The sequence below is a fragment of the Phyllostomus discolor genome, chromosome Y (assembly GCF_004126475.2).
Source record: "Phyllostomus discolor isolate MPI-MPIP mPhyDis1 chromosome Y, mPhyDis1.pri.v3, whole genome shotgun sequence".
Taxonomy (NCBI): domain Eukaryota; kingdom Metazoa; phylum Chordata; class Mammalia; order Chiroptera; family Phyllostomidae; genus Phyllostomus; species Phyllostomus discolor.
Window position 1 is genome coordinate 528271 of NC_050199.1, and position 16811 is coordinate 545081.

General features: G+C 59.7%; 1 protein-coding gene and 1 pseudogene across 1 annotated transcript in view; both read right to left on the bottom strand.

Annotated features, from left to right (window-relative positions):
* LOC114489874 lies at positions 1–12728 on the bottom strand (annotated as a pseudogene).
* The window catches only part of LOC114489873 (probable bifunctional dTTP/UTP pyrophosphatase/methyltransferase protein), a 26585-nt gene continuing 12158 nt past the window's right edge, over positions 2385–16811 (bottom strand). The window contains exons 13-14 of the mRNA XM_028503715.2: positions 16180–16461; positions 2385–2395 (exon numbers count right to left, since the gene is read on the bottom strand). Of these exons, the coding sequence (XP_028359516.1) occupies positions 16247–16461 (215 nt within the window). The 3' untranslated portion in view covers positions 2385–2395; positions 16180–16246. The remainder of the gene's footprint in view (positions 2396–16179; positions 16462–16811) is intronic.

Below are 16811 nucleotides of genomic sequence, written 5' to 3' on the forward strand. Positions count from 1 at the left end.
CAGTGGGGGACTGTGGGCCAGTGTCCTCCCTGGGGAGTGACCCTGGACTGGCATACAGGTGGCCGTCAGGCTCTGGTGGCCAGGACGGCATCCGAGGTGCTCCCAGTGCGCACGGCCCGCACGTCGGTGAAGCCGTGTGCCTGCAGCAGGCTGCGGTACTCGCTCAGGCTGCGCTCCCTGGCCTGGAACAGCACCGTCATGTTCAGCGACATCATCAAGGCGGGCAGGGGCCTGCACTTGTCCTCGTCCAGCAGCTGTTCCGCCACCAGGAGGCCGCCACCTGTGTGCACGAGAGCAGCCACTGGGATCCTGCCTGGGTCCCAGAAGAGGGGGCTGAGGGACCTCCAGCCCTCAGGGGTGCAGGCTGCAGACAGATCCCACCGGCTGGGGAATCAGACAGGGAGTTGGAGGGAAGACAGAGAGAAAGACAGACAAAGACACACAGAGAGAGAAAGAAAGAGGCAGAACACAGGGACAGAGGAGATGTGGATGGACGGCAACACAAAGAGAGACGCAGAGGGAAAGACACAGGCAGACACACGTGGAAAACACAGAGAGAGGGGGAGACAGAGACAAGACACGGAGACCCAGGGAGACCCGGGGAGACACGAAGGGACAGACAGAGGGAGTGAGCAGGGAGAAGGAAGGGAGCAGGGACAGGAAACGGGGGACGGTAGGAAAGGAAATGAGAGTGCCTGGTCCCTCTGGGGGTCCCCGCCAGAACCCCTGAAGGTATGCCCTCCATAGGACACAGGTGGAAACTTTTCTTATAGGAGGTGCCCCCGTGAGCCACCGGGGAGGAGGTCAGGGGACCCTGGGCCCCAGCTGCTTGGAGTAGCAGCAGCAGCAGCCTGGCCAGGGGCATGGGGAGGGCATGAAGGCGGAGTGTGGTGTGACAGGGAGACAGGATTAGCTGAGGAGGGAGGGACTCACTGGGCAGGGCAGCCCTGGGAGGGGTCCCCTGGGGCAGGAGACCCCAGGCTCCCTCAGGACCCTGCAGGGGGGGGACAGTGACACTCAGGGGAGCCAGGCTCAGGGGCAGCTGTCCCAACGTGCAGGCACTTGAGTCCACATCCTGGAGTCAAGAGCGAGCTCTGAAGTCTATAAACTGAGCACCACAGGGAGTGTGGCAGCCCCTTATGTGCATAAAAGTTACTTTTTCTAAAAAATGGACGGGTCTTCATGTGTGTCTGAAAAGGAGGTCGAAGAGGCCGTCTCACCTGGCTTGCAGCTGCGGGAGATGCGGCTCAGCAGCTGGTGCACCTTGTCGTCGGGCCAGTTGTGCAGAGTTTTGGACAGAATGTACAGGTCAGCCTCCGGGAGGGTGTCTTGGAAAAAGTCCCCTGGTGGACACATAGAGGGCAATCATCTCACAGGGACTCAAGAACCAGTTCTCCCGGAGACAGAAATGGGGAGGCACCACCTCTGAACTGAACGGAATAAGAGTCTGCTTGCAGTGGGGTGATAGGGCCCCCCTCAACCCGATCCAAGTCGTAACTCTGGAACCCGGGAGTGGCACCTTATGGAAACAGGGTGTTTGCAGGTGGGATGTGTGGAGGTGCTGAGAGGAGGCCGTCCTGGGTCAGTGTGGCCTCACATCCAGTGGTAGTGTCCTTGGAAGGGACAGAAGAGGAGACGCAGAAAGGAGGAAAAGCCACGTGGAGGTGGAGGCAGAGACAGGAGGGCGTGAGTACCAGCCCAGGGACGCCTCTTGCTCCAGGAGCTGGAAGAGGTGCAGAGCACCCTCCCTGCAGCCCGTGGAGGGACCGGGGCTGCAGGACACCTGGAATCAGGTGGCCGATCTCCAGGATGGAGGCAGGAGGAATTCCTGTGCTTTTAAGGTGCCCAGGTTGTGTAATTGATATTTAGCCATAGAAAGACAATAATACACAGGGAAAGTTTTGAAACAATTACATGTTGCCGCCCAATGAGGAAATGTTACATTGTTATTATGCAATGGGGGCATGTGGTGTCTCCCGAAGCCTAGACTAGACTTTTTTCTTGTTATTCCTGAAAGGGACAGTGTAACAGCCTCACCCAGCCCTGGCACTGTATCAGGGGTTACAGGGAATCCAGCAGCACTGGAAAGTCAAGGAGGGAGTGGGTTGGGGACAAGCAGACACTGGCTCATCTTATATAAAGGACCCGAGTGCTTGAGGAGTTGCTACTGGCTGGGGGTCCTGCAACCTTCCCAGGTGGACGAGGGGCCCCTGTGCAGACAGAGGTGAGCACGGCACACCAGACTCCCACCTGCCCACACACACACACACCTGCAGAGGCACAGACACCACACTCACACACACACAGGGACAGGCTCCGTGTCACAGGTCAGAGAGTCCTGACCAGATGCAAAGGCACAGGAGCTCTTACCTGGCACGAAGCTGACCTGCCCTGCCTCGGGTCCATGGGCTTAAAGAACACGGCATCCTCGATGACCTCTGGCCAGGTCAAATATGGTCACCTTCAGACCCGGGTACTGCCGGGCCAGCTCGTAGGCAAGGGCGCCTGTGGACCCTGCAGGTGAAATCACACACTGTACCCCTGCATGCCCTTCCAGGCACTTAGGGATAGGCTGGGTGAGTTCCAAAGTGCAACTGAGGCCAACCAGCATGTTCCGGAACATCATTGAAGCCACTGCTGCGAATAAAGCCAAGGCATGATGCAGATGGCTGGTGTTCTCCTGGGGGCACTGGGGCCTCCCAAGGTCAAGACCCTGCAGGTGAGCAGGTGAGTGGGGTGTGGACACAGAGTCACAAGAGAATCCGTCAGGGCAAAGTTGTGGAGGTCTGGTACCTCACGAATACTTTCTTGTTTGTGAAAGCAGATGTGATGGCTGGTGCTTCAGCAGCCACTCTGGCCACTAGGAGGCATGGGTGTGCAGGGAGAATAGGGAGATGCAAGCTGGCAGCTCAGGAGGTCCTTGGGGTGTTTTTGAGAGATAACCCCAGTTTTGCAGTCCTTTGAGAATGTAACTAACATGAATACAACACAGGAAAAGCACGCATGCAGAGCTGGTGACACAGAGGTCCCCGTGGGGTTACAACCTCCCAGGTCGCAGGCAGAGGTGAATCCAGACAGGTTCAAAGGCTGTGGCCACCTGGGAGCAGCCACCTTGGTGTGGCCGTGCATGGCCCGCATGAACTGCAGCTTCTTTTCTCCGATTCTTGTAGAAGCACTCCTGAGGCAGAGCAGGGTGTGAGCAGAGAGGCACAGGCTGGGCCTCCTGCACCCGGGCGGCACCCCAGCTGACGTGTCCCTGGGACTGGGCCTCTCTGTTCCTCTCTCTGTGTCTATCTGTCTGCCTTGGACTCTGTGTCCCTCTCTGCCTCCCTCTGTGGTCTGTCCTCTCCCTTCTCCACCCCCTCCCCACGCACCCTCCCAAAGGGGCTCCATCAGGACCTGTGGCATCCAGAAGACAAATGCTCGGTAGCTTCTGAGGTTCGTGAAGCCCCAGGACAGACACGGATCCCCTCTCCTCAGATCCTTTCCCCGACCCACCATGGAAGGAACATCTCTGGCCGGTTCACCTGATAGTGGTCCTCCTCCTGCTGTGCCCAGAGCCCTCTGGGCCTGGACGGTGCCCTCCCGGACAGCAAAGTCCAGTAGGAGAAGAAGGGCCAGCTGACTTCCTCGTGGTATCATGATAAGCTTTGCAGGGAGTACTCGCCATCTGACAGCAGGTACAGGGTGGCCAGGGGTGTTTGCTGTAACCTGAAGTGACAGGTGAGGTCCTCCCAGTGAGGCTGGAGCTGGTCCCACCACGAGACCACAGCTGAGGTCCACGGGGAAGGAGCACGAACACCATCCCTGAGAGTGCTACTCACCACATGCTGACAGGCAGCTCCCCAGTCCACCTTGAAGGAGGCTGGGGGGCTGAAGGAGGGGTGAGTTTCCCCCTCAGGGGTTTCCTCCAGGGGCGGGGGATGGTCAGTGCGCCCGGATGCACTCCTTCCATCCATCTGCTGTCTGTCCATCCATCCGTCCATCCCTCCATCCACTCCTCCACCTCCACCTTCAAGAGTCCATCCATCATTCACTGGCCTATGTGTCCATTCTTCCATGGACCCATCAGTCTCACTAGCTGCCTATCCATGGTCACAGCCACCCATCCATCCACCTGTACATCCGTCCATAATGGACCCAGCCATCCCCGTCCACCTTTCCAGCCAACCATGGCTCTACCCATCCAGGCATCCGTCCACCATCCATCCATCCATCCGTCCAACCTCATCCAAACATCGATCTATCCAACGACCCACACATCCATGGATCCATCCATCAACCCACCCATCCCTCCATCCACCCACCCATCCACCCGTCTGTCCATCCATCCGTCCATCTCATCTCTGGTCTGCTCTATGTCCGAATGTCCACCCAGTCCTCCGGACTCTCCATCTGCCCAGCCCCACCCACCCACTATCACCTCCACCTTCAACAACACCGTCTTCTTCCTTCTGTCCTTCCTTCCACCTCCCCACCGATCCATCTCTCTGCTTCCTCCCCACCCACCCTTCTGCCCACTGTATCCGAGTATCCATCCATCTATGTGTCCCTCATATCTCCAACCGCCGCCTCATCTGTCTCCTGTAGGTCAACCCTGTCTGTGTCGAGCACACGGAAATGTCCTGCTTCTTCCGTGTCTCTGGAGGTCCCTGAGTGACACAGCCCTCCGAGGCCAGAGACATGAGGAGTCACTATCCTCACACACTCACAGACACGACCCACAGAAACACACACACATGACGTTTCCCTTTCTTCCGGTCCGTCCTCTGTCCCACCCTCTGGGGAACAGCCACACTTCTGAGGCAGAGGGACAGCCCGTGAGGTCATCCCTGCTGGGCTCAGAGGCCATGTCCACTCAGGGACCTGCTTCCGCCTGCTTGAGGTTCTCCAGGAAACACCTCCGAGGCCCCTCACCTCCCTCTGTCTTGTCCAGCAGGCCCAGGCCTGCACAGACGTCCAGCAGCTGTCCAGTTTCCGCCCTCTGAGGCACCGATTTTCCTGGCAACGTCCGCCGTGCTCAGGGGGCCCTCGTCCCCAGCAAATCGAACAGCCTTCATCTTGCAAGCCGTGAACAGGGCCTGGGCGCGAACAGCAGCTCAGTGAGACCTGGCCGGTGGCTCGTCAAGGGTTCGTCGGCCCCACGAAAGTGCCAAGCGGGGGTCCAAACGGGCCGGACCACGCCAGTCATCGGGGGACTGTCTCCCCACAGGAGGGAGGGAGGGTGAGGCGCTGGCTGGTCCCCGCCCTGCACAAGGTGTCGGCACGTCGGTGCGCATCCAGCAGAGACTCCGGGGGAGAAGCCCCACGTGCAGCTGCTGTGGGCTGGGCCGTGACCACCACGCCGCACTGAACGAAGGCCTGAGTGCGGGAGCCCCAGGGGAACTCTGCTTGGACACAGAGGTCCGGTCCCGGGTGGACGGCTCCCCTGTGCTGCTCAGGATGCATGCCCTCCTGGGACCTTGAGAACTGTCACTCCAGCTCTCTCTCTGTGTCACGAAACACCCTCTGTGACCGCTGTCGCATTTGCATAAACGCAACACACTGAGCTGTACGGGCAACGGGCGAACAAACGGGGGGACCAGGCAGGTCAGCTCCACTGCAAGACTCCCTGCGGCGTTCCTGCTTGGTCCGGAGGCCTGGCCAGGGGGCGGCCTTGCTGATGTGAGGGGAGTAATGGGTGAGTGGGCCCCTACACGAATAGGAAGAGAAACACATGACAGACGAACAGAGGGATGGACACTGGCATAGATGGACACACAGGTAAAGACATGACAGATGCATTGATGGATGGATAGATGGATGGATCGAGGGGGTGGATGGATGGAGGGATGGATGGAACGGGGGATGAATGATGGATGGATGTGAATGGATGGATGGATGGATGGATGGAGGGGTGGATGGATGGAGGGATGGATGGAAGGATGGAAAGTTGCATGGACACATGGATGAATGGATGGAAAGATGGATAGATGCATGGATGGATGGATGGATGGATGGATAGATGCATGGATGGGTGGATGGATGGATGCGGGGGTGAATGATGGATGGATGTGAATGGATGAGTGGATGGGTGGATGGATGGATGGATGGATGCATGGATGGATGGATGGATGGATGGATAGATGCATGGATGGGTGGATGGATGGATGCGGGGGTGAATGATGGATGGATGTGAATGGATGAGTGGATGGGTGGATGGATGGATGGATGGGTGGATGGATGGATAGATCCATGGATGGATGGATGGATGGAGGGGTGGATGGATGGATGGATGGATGGATGGATAGATGAATGGATGGATGGATGGATAGAAGAATGGATGGATGGAGGGATGGACGGACAGATGAATGGATAGATGGATAGATGGCTGGTTGGACAGATGGATGGATGCATGAATGATGGATGGATGTGAATGGATGAATGGATGGGTGGATGGATGGATGGAGGGGTGGATGGATGGATGGATGGGCAGTATGAGAGAAGGAGGAAGGGTGGCAGGGAAGGCCAGGTAGCAGGACGTGGGTGGATGGATGGAGAGGTAGGGCAGACAGATGGGCAGAAGGGACAGTGGATGGAGGACCCCTGGCTGAGGAACAGAAGAGGGAGAGCGCCCCCTGCTGGAAGCACGGCACAGCTGGAAGTCGTGACAGGGACACGAGCCTCAGGGCACGGACGGAATTGCTCTTTCTAGGAAAACGCGAGGGTGTGCGGTCCAACCCAGCACCCCTTTCCTTCCTGTGACCGCACAGCCACTAGCGCCACGAGGTCGCAGGAGCGGAAAGGGGGCGGGGCGAGGGAGGGGGCGGGCGGGGAGTCCCGCAGCCTGAGCCCGCCCACGCAGCACCCTGGCCGCCCAGGAGCCTTGCAGGAAATGTGGGAGCCCCACCCCACTGCGCTGGTCCCGGAAGGAAGGCAGGCCCCACGTGCGTCTGCAGCCACGGAGGCGGAGGGCGGCGGACCACCAGCAGGCACGCTGTGAGGCTGCCCCGGGCTCCGAGGAGGTCTGCCCACGCCCTTGCACTGCTGCCTGGGCATCGGACGCCTTTAGTGCAGGGCCGGAGAGGCGCAGGGCGTCCTGGGTCAGGGTGGGCGCGTGGCAGTGCCCTTAGAGGAGACACAGGCCCGAGGAGGAGAGGCCCCGTGAGGCGCAGAGGAGAGAGGTGCGGCCAGCAGCCCCTGGAGCTGGGAGAGGCGGGAAGGAGCCTGCCGGAGCCCGAGGAGGCCGCGCGCGGCCGCAGGACACCACTTGGGCTCCAGAGGTCTGGTCTCCAGGACGGAGACAGGACGGAGACAGGACGGATTCCCGCCGCTGGTTTTCGCCCCAACCGTGCCCCTCAGTCCCGGCCGCCCCGGGCCCCCGCGCGGGTCACCTTGGACACTTTGTAGCCGTCTATGAGTTCCAGGACCGCGGTGGGCGGCACGCTCTCCACCGAGGGTTTACGGTCTGCGTCCTTCCGCGTGCTCCCTGCCTGGGGCCCGGGACGGCGGCGGTCCCCCCGAGCCCCTCCCTGGCCGGGCCCCGCGCCCTCCGAGTCGCCGAGACCGTCGAAGGTGTCCTCGGCGGGGATGGAATCTTGCTTCTCCCGGGGCCGGTCCTCAGGGCGCGGCGGGTGGTACAGCTCCGCCAGCTTCTTGCAGAAGCGGTTCGGAGGGAAGCCCACGACGTTGGAAGTCCCGTGGATGGCCTCCACCAGCATGCCACCCAGGGCCTGGATCCCGTAGCCCCCGGCTTTGTCCCTGAGTGGGGTGGGCGGGGCCAGAGGGGAGGGGGCGGAGGGAAGGGGAGAGGTCAGAATGCGCATCCAAGGGGGGTGGGGTCCCAGCACCCCGACAACACCCACCCCGAACCCAGCGCGCCCGCCCCAACGCCCCTGCCACTGGGAAGGGGGCTCCTGCTGGAAGTCGGGGCCCAGCCCAGGGTCCTCCGGCACCCACGCCCTGTCCGCCCGCACGGACTCGGTGGAGCTGGTGTCCCCACGGTGTACGCCGCCGCCCCACCCACCCTGGGGTATAGCCACGTCTGGGGGTGCAGGAAAGACCCCGGTGTGGCTGTGCTCTGCTGCTGCTGGGCTCCTGACCCTCGCAGGACACTCGGGTCCTGCTTAGGGGGTCCCAAGCCCAGGTCTCCCAGGTGCCCGGGTCAGCCCCTTTCTGGGGGCACAGGGGTGCTGGGTCCCCTTGCTCCACCCTGACAGAGAACCCGGGACTGGGGTGCCCTGGCCCTCCCACTGCTGTCCGCAGACTTGCGTCATGACAGGGCTGGACCCCTGTGTTTGGGGCCCGAGGACCGCTCCCGGCCTGAGCCGCAGGCCGCGGTTGTCCCGGGACGATGGCCCTCTGGCCCGTGTCCCCAGCGGAAGGAAGCAGGTCTGTCTGGTGTGTCTGTGCAGCACCTGAGCCACAGGGTGGACGTGCCGACGGCGGCCCTGTCACCGCCCCCCCCCCCCAACCCCCCCCCCGCCTCGGCGCCCCGAGGGCGGGCGGGCCGGGGCGACACTCACAAGGGCTCCCCGCTGTGGATGTACTCCCACAGCAGCTCCTCCGACAGCTGCGAGAACCGCACCCGCGTCTCCTCGTAGAACTCCGAGACGTCCAGGTCCAGCCCGCCGCCTGCACGGACAGAGTCGGCCCGGGGACACGTCACCTCCACGTCCCTGACGGGGGCCCCGCTGCGGCCACCCACACGGCACTCCAGGGGTGCTCGTGGCAGCCCCAGAATCCCAACAACACCCCGATTCCCAGGGCAGAAGGTAGGGATGCTGTGGGAGGGCACTTGAGCTGCCCCTGGGACCCGGTCCCACCAGAGCCCCTGGGACCCTCTGTGACCTTGGACGAAGGCGGAGCTGCCCTGATACCTTGGCTGGAGCAGTGGACGATGGCCACGCCCGTGAACACGCGTGCTCTTTCCCACTCAGCCTGCAACAGAAGCCGCGCCCGTGGGCGAGGGGAGACGAGCGTGACCCAGGCCCCCAGTAGCGGGGTGACCCTGCACCCGGGGACTGGCCCTCACTTCCGTGCGCTTGCTGCCCTGCTCCCGCACTGTCCCGGCCCGCAGGTTCCAGCTCAGACCGCTGGGCCGTGGGAAAGCCGAAACAGGGAGGAGGTCCGAGGGAGGTCCCCTGCCCAGCGGCATGCCTAGGGATCGGAAGTGAAGGTCACGGTAATGGGGATTTTCTGCTCCAGTGGTGTGTGCGTGGAAGTAATGCAGCTTAAGTGCCAGGAGGCTGGGTCTGTCCCTCTGCTCTGACCCAGGAGGCTGACCGGCGAGGTCAGGCAGTCACCCACGAGGACTGAGGCCCCTCCCCACGGGCCGGGTACACCCTTGCTGACGTGCGCTGGTGCCCCGGGAGGCCGGCCGCCGGCCCCCACCTGGACAGCATGCTGTAGGCGTCTGTCTTGTCCACGGGCTTCTCCAGGATCATCCCCTCCAGTGCCTGCAGGGGAGACAGAGGGCCATGTCCACCCCCCGAGCCAGGCCTGCGAGGGCTGCCCTGTCGGGAACTGACCAACAGCTGACCCTTGACACAGTCGGGTCGGGTGAGACGCGTCTGCACAGCAGAGGCGACTGTGGCCGGGTCTCCTGTCTGTCTCCTCCTGCGTGCCTGTCCCTGCCAGCAACAGGCGGTGGGGTTTTAGAAGCCTGTGTGTTCCAACAAAACATCTGCACGATGCCCCTGATTCTGTGCAAAATGGCTTGCTGACCACAGAATAGAGAACCCTAGCAACCCTAATGCTGCCTGCTTCCCCCACCTGGGAAGTTGAGGACAGAATTCAACTATGGGCAGACCAGCTGCCAGAACGCTGAAGGAAGCTGTTGCTAGGAACGTTTCTTAAGGAGTCACCACTCAAAAGCTTAAGATTTATTACAGCCACTACCCCTCCCATACCCTGGACAGGAGGGCAAAGAAGCAAGGAGTTTTAGGTGGAAATAATAATCTCAATACATGGAAACAAATACAAAACAGGCCCACCCCCCGCAAGATGTATATATCAAAAGAGCTAGGCAAAAAACCAGTTACCTAACTGAGACAAATCTAACCTCAACGGACAATAGCTAATTTCTATATAACCTGTACATCACCCCTTGTACCCTTTTAATTTAGACCAATCTCAGAATCTTAATAGACACCTGGTGCCTAACTGGCACCTGAAAGTTTGTGCCCGTATAGCTTCGTTGGCTATCTGATTGATGACCCTCTTGGTCAAATAACCTTTGTTTAATATGGTTGATCTGTGGGACCTCCTGTACGTTTTGGTTATTTCTTTGTTTAACACGATGGATCTGTAAAACCTTCTGTGTTTTTAGAAACTATTTCTGTGGCAACCGTTTCTGTTTTAATAATCACACTATGCATTGCATGTTGTATCACCTCCCCTATAAAAATAAAGATTGATTGTTCTCGGGGAGTCAGTGGGCCCAAAAGCCTGGCTGTGCTCCGGCACCCCACCGGGTGTCTGGCTTCATTCGCTTCGCCTGAGCCGTGCATCCTTCGGGGACCCTGAGACCCCTCCCAGGGTGGACCCTGGCACCGCCCGGTCCGAGTATGACACTCCTTCTTCAAATTCGAGGTGAGAGGCACCTGGGACATGCACACCCGCTGCAGGCCCAGGGTGGGACTCACCACGATAGTGTCCGCTCCGATGACGATGTCGGGGGCCCGCAGGTCTTTCTGCAAGAATCCGAACTCGGCTTCAGAAACGACACATTTCTGTGGTTTGGTGCATGCAGACGGCCTCACTGCCGGTGCCTGGGCTAACTTGGGAGAGCAAGGCCTGTGTGGCCCCTCGTGCTGAGCAGGGGCAGACATGTGACCCCCATACACTCCCCCACAATGTGTACCCCACAGGGTCCTTGGGGTGCACTTGCATACTAACCTCCCCCTGTCGAATATCAGTCTCTCAGTTCTCACTCATTTATGCCACAACTCACAGGATTACCTTCATGCAGGTAGCATCCCAACTGCCATAGGATATTACTATAACATGTAGTGATAAGCTGCATTAATGCTACACAGTGGAAGGCACCATTGTGTTCATTATAGGAAGGTATTGTACGGTAACGTGGGTGGGACATGCATTACAATGAATGATACTGATGTAAGAATTACAATGCTCTATAACATAGCAACAAAGTAATTCGCAATCTATATTACAGAAATGATACTATTAGCTACCATAGCAAGTAACCATTATTAGGTAACAATGTAACAGGTAAGCTACATTGATTCTTTACTGCAAATGACACCTTCACACTAATTACCATAGTCTGTGATATAGTAACAATGCAAAAGACCTGCTATGTCAATTCTTTGTGACGAGCTGTGCTACACAAATGCTACATGAGAGGAAGAGTATGTTACACTGCAACCCTCAGCCATAAATAAGCTGCATGACTGCACACTGTGACAGCTTTTATGCAACATGTCTCCCTAAAACCTGACCCCCACCTCCCACCACCTCCCCTGTGTCTCCAGATCCCCAGGTGGCAGAAGCAGAGTCCTTGCCTGGTGCATCCTCCTGGCCACCTCCAGGGCCTTCTGCTTGGCTGTCTCCATGGCATATGCATAAGGGGTGGGGAAGGAGGCTTTACTGAGATTCTCTTTAAACTTGGAAGGAACCACCGTGAACCTGAGCCCCTGCAATGGGAGAAGAGGGGCCGTGAGGGGGTGAGGGTCGCAGGAGTCCCCAACAGATCGGGTTGGGTTACAGCCAGTGTGGCCTCTCAGCTCCTGTGGCCGACACTGACCTTTCCCCAATAGCCACTTCCCACAGACCCGGATCTCAGGGCCTAGAGGGAAGGGAGGTGTGCACGCCGGTCACTCAAACGCCTGGGGACAGTATTGACAAAGGTGCTGGGTACACGGATCCAACCCCTGGGGGTGGAACAGCTCCCAGGACATTCCCAAGGCCACTGTTCCACCCCCACTCCCAAGGCCCAGCGACTGGAAATATACTGCAGGCAAAAATGCAAAGGACAGAAATGCTGACCAGGCAGGACAGTCCCTGGGGGAGGGTGGTCATGGACGCTGACACCCAGGGTCCGCACTGTGCACCCTGACCACAGAGGGTCAGCGGCCCCTCTCCTTGGCAGCCCTACAGAGCACCTACGTGGCTCTGGCGCTCCCCTCGGCCCCCCCCCCTCGGGCAGCCCCAGGACAGAGGCAGCTGTGCACCCTGACCTGGCCTGCCCTGCCGCCTCAGCCCGGCCACACAGGTCGCCAGACCACGAAGCCTGGCCTGAAGACCCTGACCGCAGATCGCATAGGTGCCGGGTCCCCCCGGCCCACAGACCTGGACCCCGGTCACTAGGAGCTGCCCGCATCCCGCAGCCCCAAGCCCCACCGCCCGGGGTCTCCAAATCTCGGCCTGAAGACTCTGGACTTCACACCTGGTCTGCAGGCGCCCCCTGCCCGCGGAGCCCGCAATCACCGGGCCCGGGTCGCCTGGCGCCCCCTGCTGTCCGCAGGCCAGGGCCCCGAGGCCCCAGGCTCGCCCGGCTCCCCGATCAGTAACTTCCCGCTCGCTCCCTGAAACCCCACCCCGGTCCGTCCCAGACACTCACCGCGTGGCTTAGGATCTCCTGGCGCCGCGGGGAGGCGCTGGCCAACACCACGCGCTTGTCCAGCAACTTCCGCATCACCGGGTACAGGACCATGGCCGCGAGGCAGGGCCGCTGCGCGCAGGGAGCAGCCACCAGGTCCTCGGGCCCGGAGAGAGCGCACAGCCGCCGCAGCCCCGCCCGCAGTGACGCTCCGCCGGACTGAGCTCCGCTTCCCGGCCGGAGCGGCCGCGCCTCCGAGCCGGCTCCGCCCCTAACAGACGTTTGGAAGGCCCCGCCCACACTGCCCGGATGCCACGCCCCCGATCCCAGCCCTGGGTCCTCCCCGGCCAAGGGCCGATCAAGGCCCCGCCCCTCGGAAGCTCCGCCCAAGGCCGGCCGCAAGCGGAGCCCCGCCCCCGACGCTCGCCCCGCCCCCTCCGGGCGGAGGTTCTCGCCGTGCGGGGTCCTCTGTCATCCTTCAATGGGGGCGCCGAGATCGCACTCGGCGCAGGCGCAGCGGGGGCGCGGAGATGGGGATCCGCGTGCGCGCCGTGGGGCGCGCGCAGACCGGAGGGAGCCTATCTCCAGGCCGCCAAAGGGTGGCTGACGGACCGGTGCACGGGCACAACGTCTCCGGCCACGGCGGGTTTCTGGAAGTCCGCACCGTGACGTCAGCGTCGGGGGAGGGTCCGGGCGGGTGGTGAGCGGGGCCGGAGCAGCCTGGCTTCCGACCACTGGGTGGCAGCACCTGCCCTCCGGGCTGTGACTGCTGAGCGGGTGTGGGGAGTCGCCCCCGGCACTGCGGGTTGGGAGCCACGTGGGGGAAAGACAGACAGACAGACGGGTGTGTGAGTGAAGGGGAGAGGGCTATAGAGGCATTCACGCTGTGTACATAGGTGATAAATGCATGGATAAAAAGTGATGGGGACACGGAGAGGAGGATGGACCGCGGTAGGTATTCATGATGCATAGGTAGACTAGTAATACACAGAGGACACAGGTGCAGGATGCAAACACAGACAGACCGTGTTGTTCTAAGGCAGGTTCTCCACCTCCAGGACGCCACACGGACCCCCTCCTGGGGGACCCCTCGGAGGGGTGGCCGTCCACCCGCCCGGTGCTCAAAATCGGGCTCCGATTCCCCTTGGGCCGCACTGGGCTCAGCCCACGTGCTGGGGCAGTCAAGTCCCGATTGGCTGAGGTTCGTGTCTCCCTCAAATGTCAGACATAATCCTAATCAATTAGTATCAAATTTGTCATTGTTGCGGAAAATCACTCACTCTCACAGAGATGACGAAGCACAAACTTTATTCCCCCCGGGGGGCTCAGAGGGGAATCCGTAATTCTGAGCCCCAAAAGGCTGGACTGGAGCTTTTTTTTATATCCTAGTTACACGGGCAGAAAAGGAGTGGGGGCTGAGTCACCTGCTAAAGCAAGCATACAGAAGCAGCAGCAAAGGTCAGTGGCCTTGAGGTAACTGTTACCTTGGTGAGGGCTCCTAGTCAGCTCCTGGTCATACCAAAACAAAGGCACTGTGACATTTGGAAGTGTTCCAGAGAGCACTGCTTATCAAGGAAGCTACAGGGCACAGAAACTTTTAGATGGGGTTTTCTTTTCCTGCCACGTTATGAACGCTCACTACCTTCAATCATTAATATTTAATTAGCATTCACGACTCCTCAATCAGTTCATATTACTCATTAATGATATTTCTTTTTTGTTTTAGATTTTTGTTTCTTTATTTTTAGAGAGAGGGGAAGGGAGGGAAAAGAGAGGGAGAGAAACATCAATGTGTGGATGCCTCTCAGCGCCCCCTATTGGGGACCTGGCCCACAACCCAGGAATGTACCCTGACTAGGAATCGAACCCGAGACCCTTTGGTTTGTAGGCTTGTGTTCAATCCACCGAGCCACAGCAGCCAGGGCAGTACGTCATAATAACTCTCACTGTGTCAGTCATGCGAGGGTACGTACAGCCCCGTTACAGACTGTGTGAATCATCTCTGGGTGTCACCCAGGACTCTCTGCAAAGGTCCGGATTGAGCTGTAAGTCCCTGTTCCTCAAGCTGCCAGAGGGAGGGCGCCCAGGGGCCCCTCTTTGTCAACTGACCTGTGCACAGGACACCCCTCTCCTTGCTCCATGGGCACCGATGGCCTCTGCTCGTTTTCCTCGGGACCAAGACAGTGCAGGAGACATCTCCAAGGCAAACTCGACAACCGTTTTGGAAGGACCCACCACTCTGAGGATCCAGCCCCTTGTCACTTCTGCAAAAACTGGGAAGCCAATCAGCGGGGCCCCTTCCCTCCAAGTCGCTATCATAGGGGCCCCCAAAGTTGCCTATTTCTACCCAGGAGATAATCATCTCATCACAAAAATAGGTGTTTTATCGGGGCACAGTTTAGATGTATGGGCAGATTGTCGAGTGAACTAGTGAGTCACATACTGTTGAACTCACATTCTTCCCGTCACGCCCACACCCTGTATTCCTGTGGCCCGTTGGTCCCACCTGGCAACCTGTGTCTGTCTGCACACTGTGTCCGAGGACCCCCAGCTTCCCAGAGTGCTTTGGGGGTCCAGTTTGAGGCCATGCCAATGTACTACTAGCCTGACCCGGATCCCTGGGATCTCGGGATTGCTGAGCAGGACCGCCCCCCACTGGGGTGGTTCAGGGGGACGTCAGGTCAGTCTTAGTAACTCAGTCAAGTAACTCTTGATTCTAAGAGCATTTCCAACAGCCACGGAAGCACAGGAAGTGGTCTCAGGGGACCAGGGACCCTTCCCCAGTTCCCACAAGTGTTACCTGCCTGTCCCTCTGCAGCCTGGGGTCTCTCGTGGGTGGGTGGGTCCTCAGCTAAGGGCTCCCTGGACAGTGGAGGACCAAGGTGTCCATCCAGGACTGTGCATGAGTGATTATCTGTGTGATCATGGACACTGTAGAAATCATGTGTGTGTGTGCATCTTGTCAATCAAATCTAGATTGTCTATGAAATCCATTCTCACTGGGAAAATCACGACTACAAGCTGTGTGTCCTACAGACTGCTGATTGGAGCTGCAAGGGAGATGGAACAGATCCATCTGAACGATACCACCGGTCACCCTGCCCACTGCCTCCCACTGACCAGTGTGCATGCGCTTCCTTACTCTTTAGGGAAACGGACACCTTACCAGGACACAGAGTCCCAGCTGCAGAGTGTGGGGACGTTGTGGTGAACAATCACCTTCACCCAGGAAACCTTCACCTGCCTAAGCCATGAGCTCCCAAAAGAGGCTGAGTAACCAGTGGGGAGGGAGGGCAGGACGATCCCCCACAGGGGACATAGGACAGGACAGCTAGGTTGTCACAGGTACTGGAAGTCTGGCTGGGGAGAGGAGAGAGGTGGTGGAATGTACTCACGGCTGGTGGAGAGAGGTGGTGTAGACAAGGCCCCTGTGAAGGGGACATCCTAGCCATAAGGTCAGCTGGCCAGGCCCCCACAGAGGATGTGTGGCCCGGCATCGTGAAGGGAAGGACCCCAGCTGGCACTGCCCTTGTCCCGTGCTGCCCCACCAAAAAGCTCCAGGTGGCGCTGCTGGGCCCGTTCCTTAGCCTGGGGAGTGACTCCAGCCCCTTGCAGGAAACTTTCTATCTATGGACCACAGTGGGGGACTGTGGGCCAGTGTCCTCCAGGGGAGTGACCCTGGGACTGGCGTGCGGGTGGCCGTCAGGCTCTGGTGGCCAGGACGGCATCCGAGGTGCTCCCAGTGCGCACGGCCCGCACGTCGGTGAAGCCGTGTGCCTGCAGCAGGCTGCGGTACTCGCTCAGGCTGCGCTCCCTGGCCTGGAACAGCACCGTCATGTTCAGCGACATCATCAAGGCGGGCAGGGGCCTGCACTTGTCCTCGTCCAGCAGCTGTTCCGCCACCAGGAGGCCGCCACCTGTGTGCACGAGAGCAGCCACTGGGATCCTGCCTGGGTCCCAGAAGAGGGGTCTGAGGGACTCCAGCCCTCAGGGGTGCAGGCAGCAGACAGATCCCACCGGGCTGGGGAATCAGACAGGGAGTTGGAGGGAAGACAGAGAGAAAGACAGACAAAGACACACAGAGAGAGAAAGAAAGAGGCAGGAACACAGGGACAGAGGAGATGTGGATAGACGGCAACACAAAGAGAGACGCAGAGGGAAAGACACAGGCAGACACACGTGGAAACACAGAGAGAGGGGGAGACAGAGACAAGACACGGAGACCCAGGGGGACATGGGGAGACCCAAAGGGACAGACAGAGGGAGT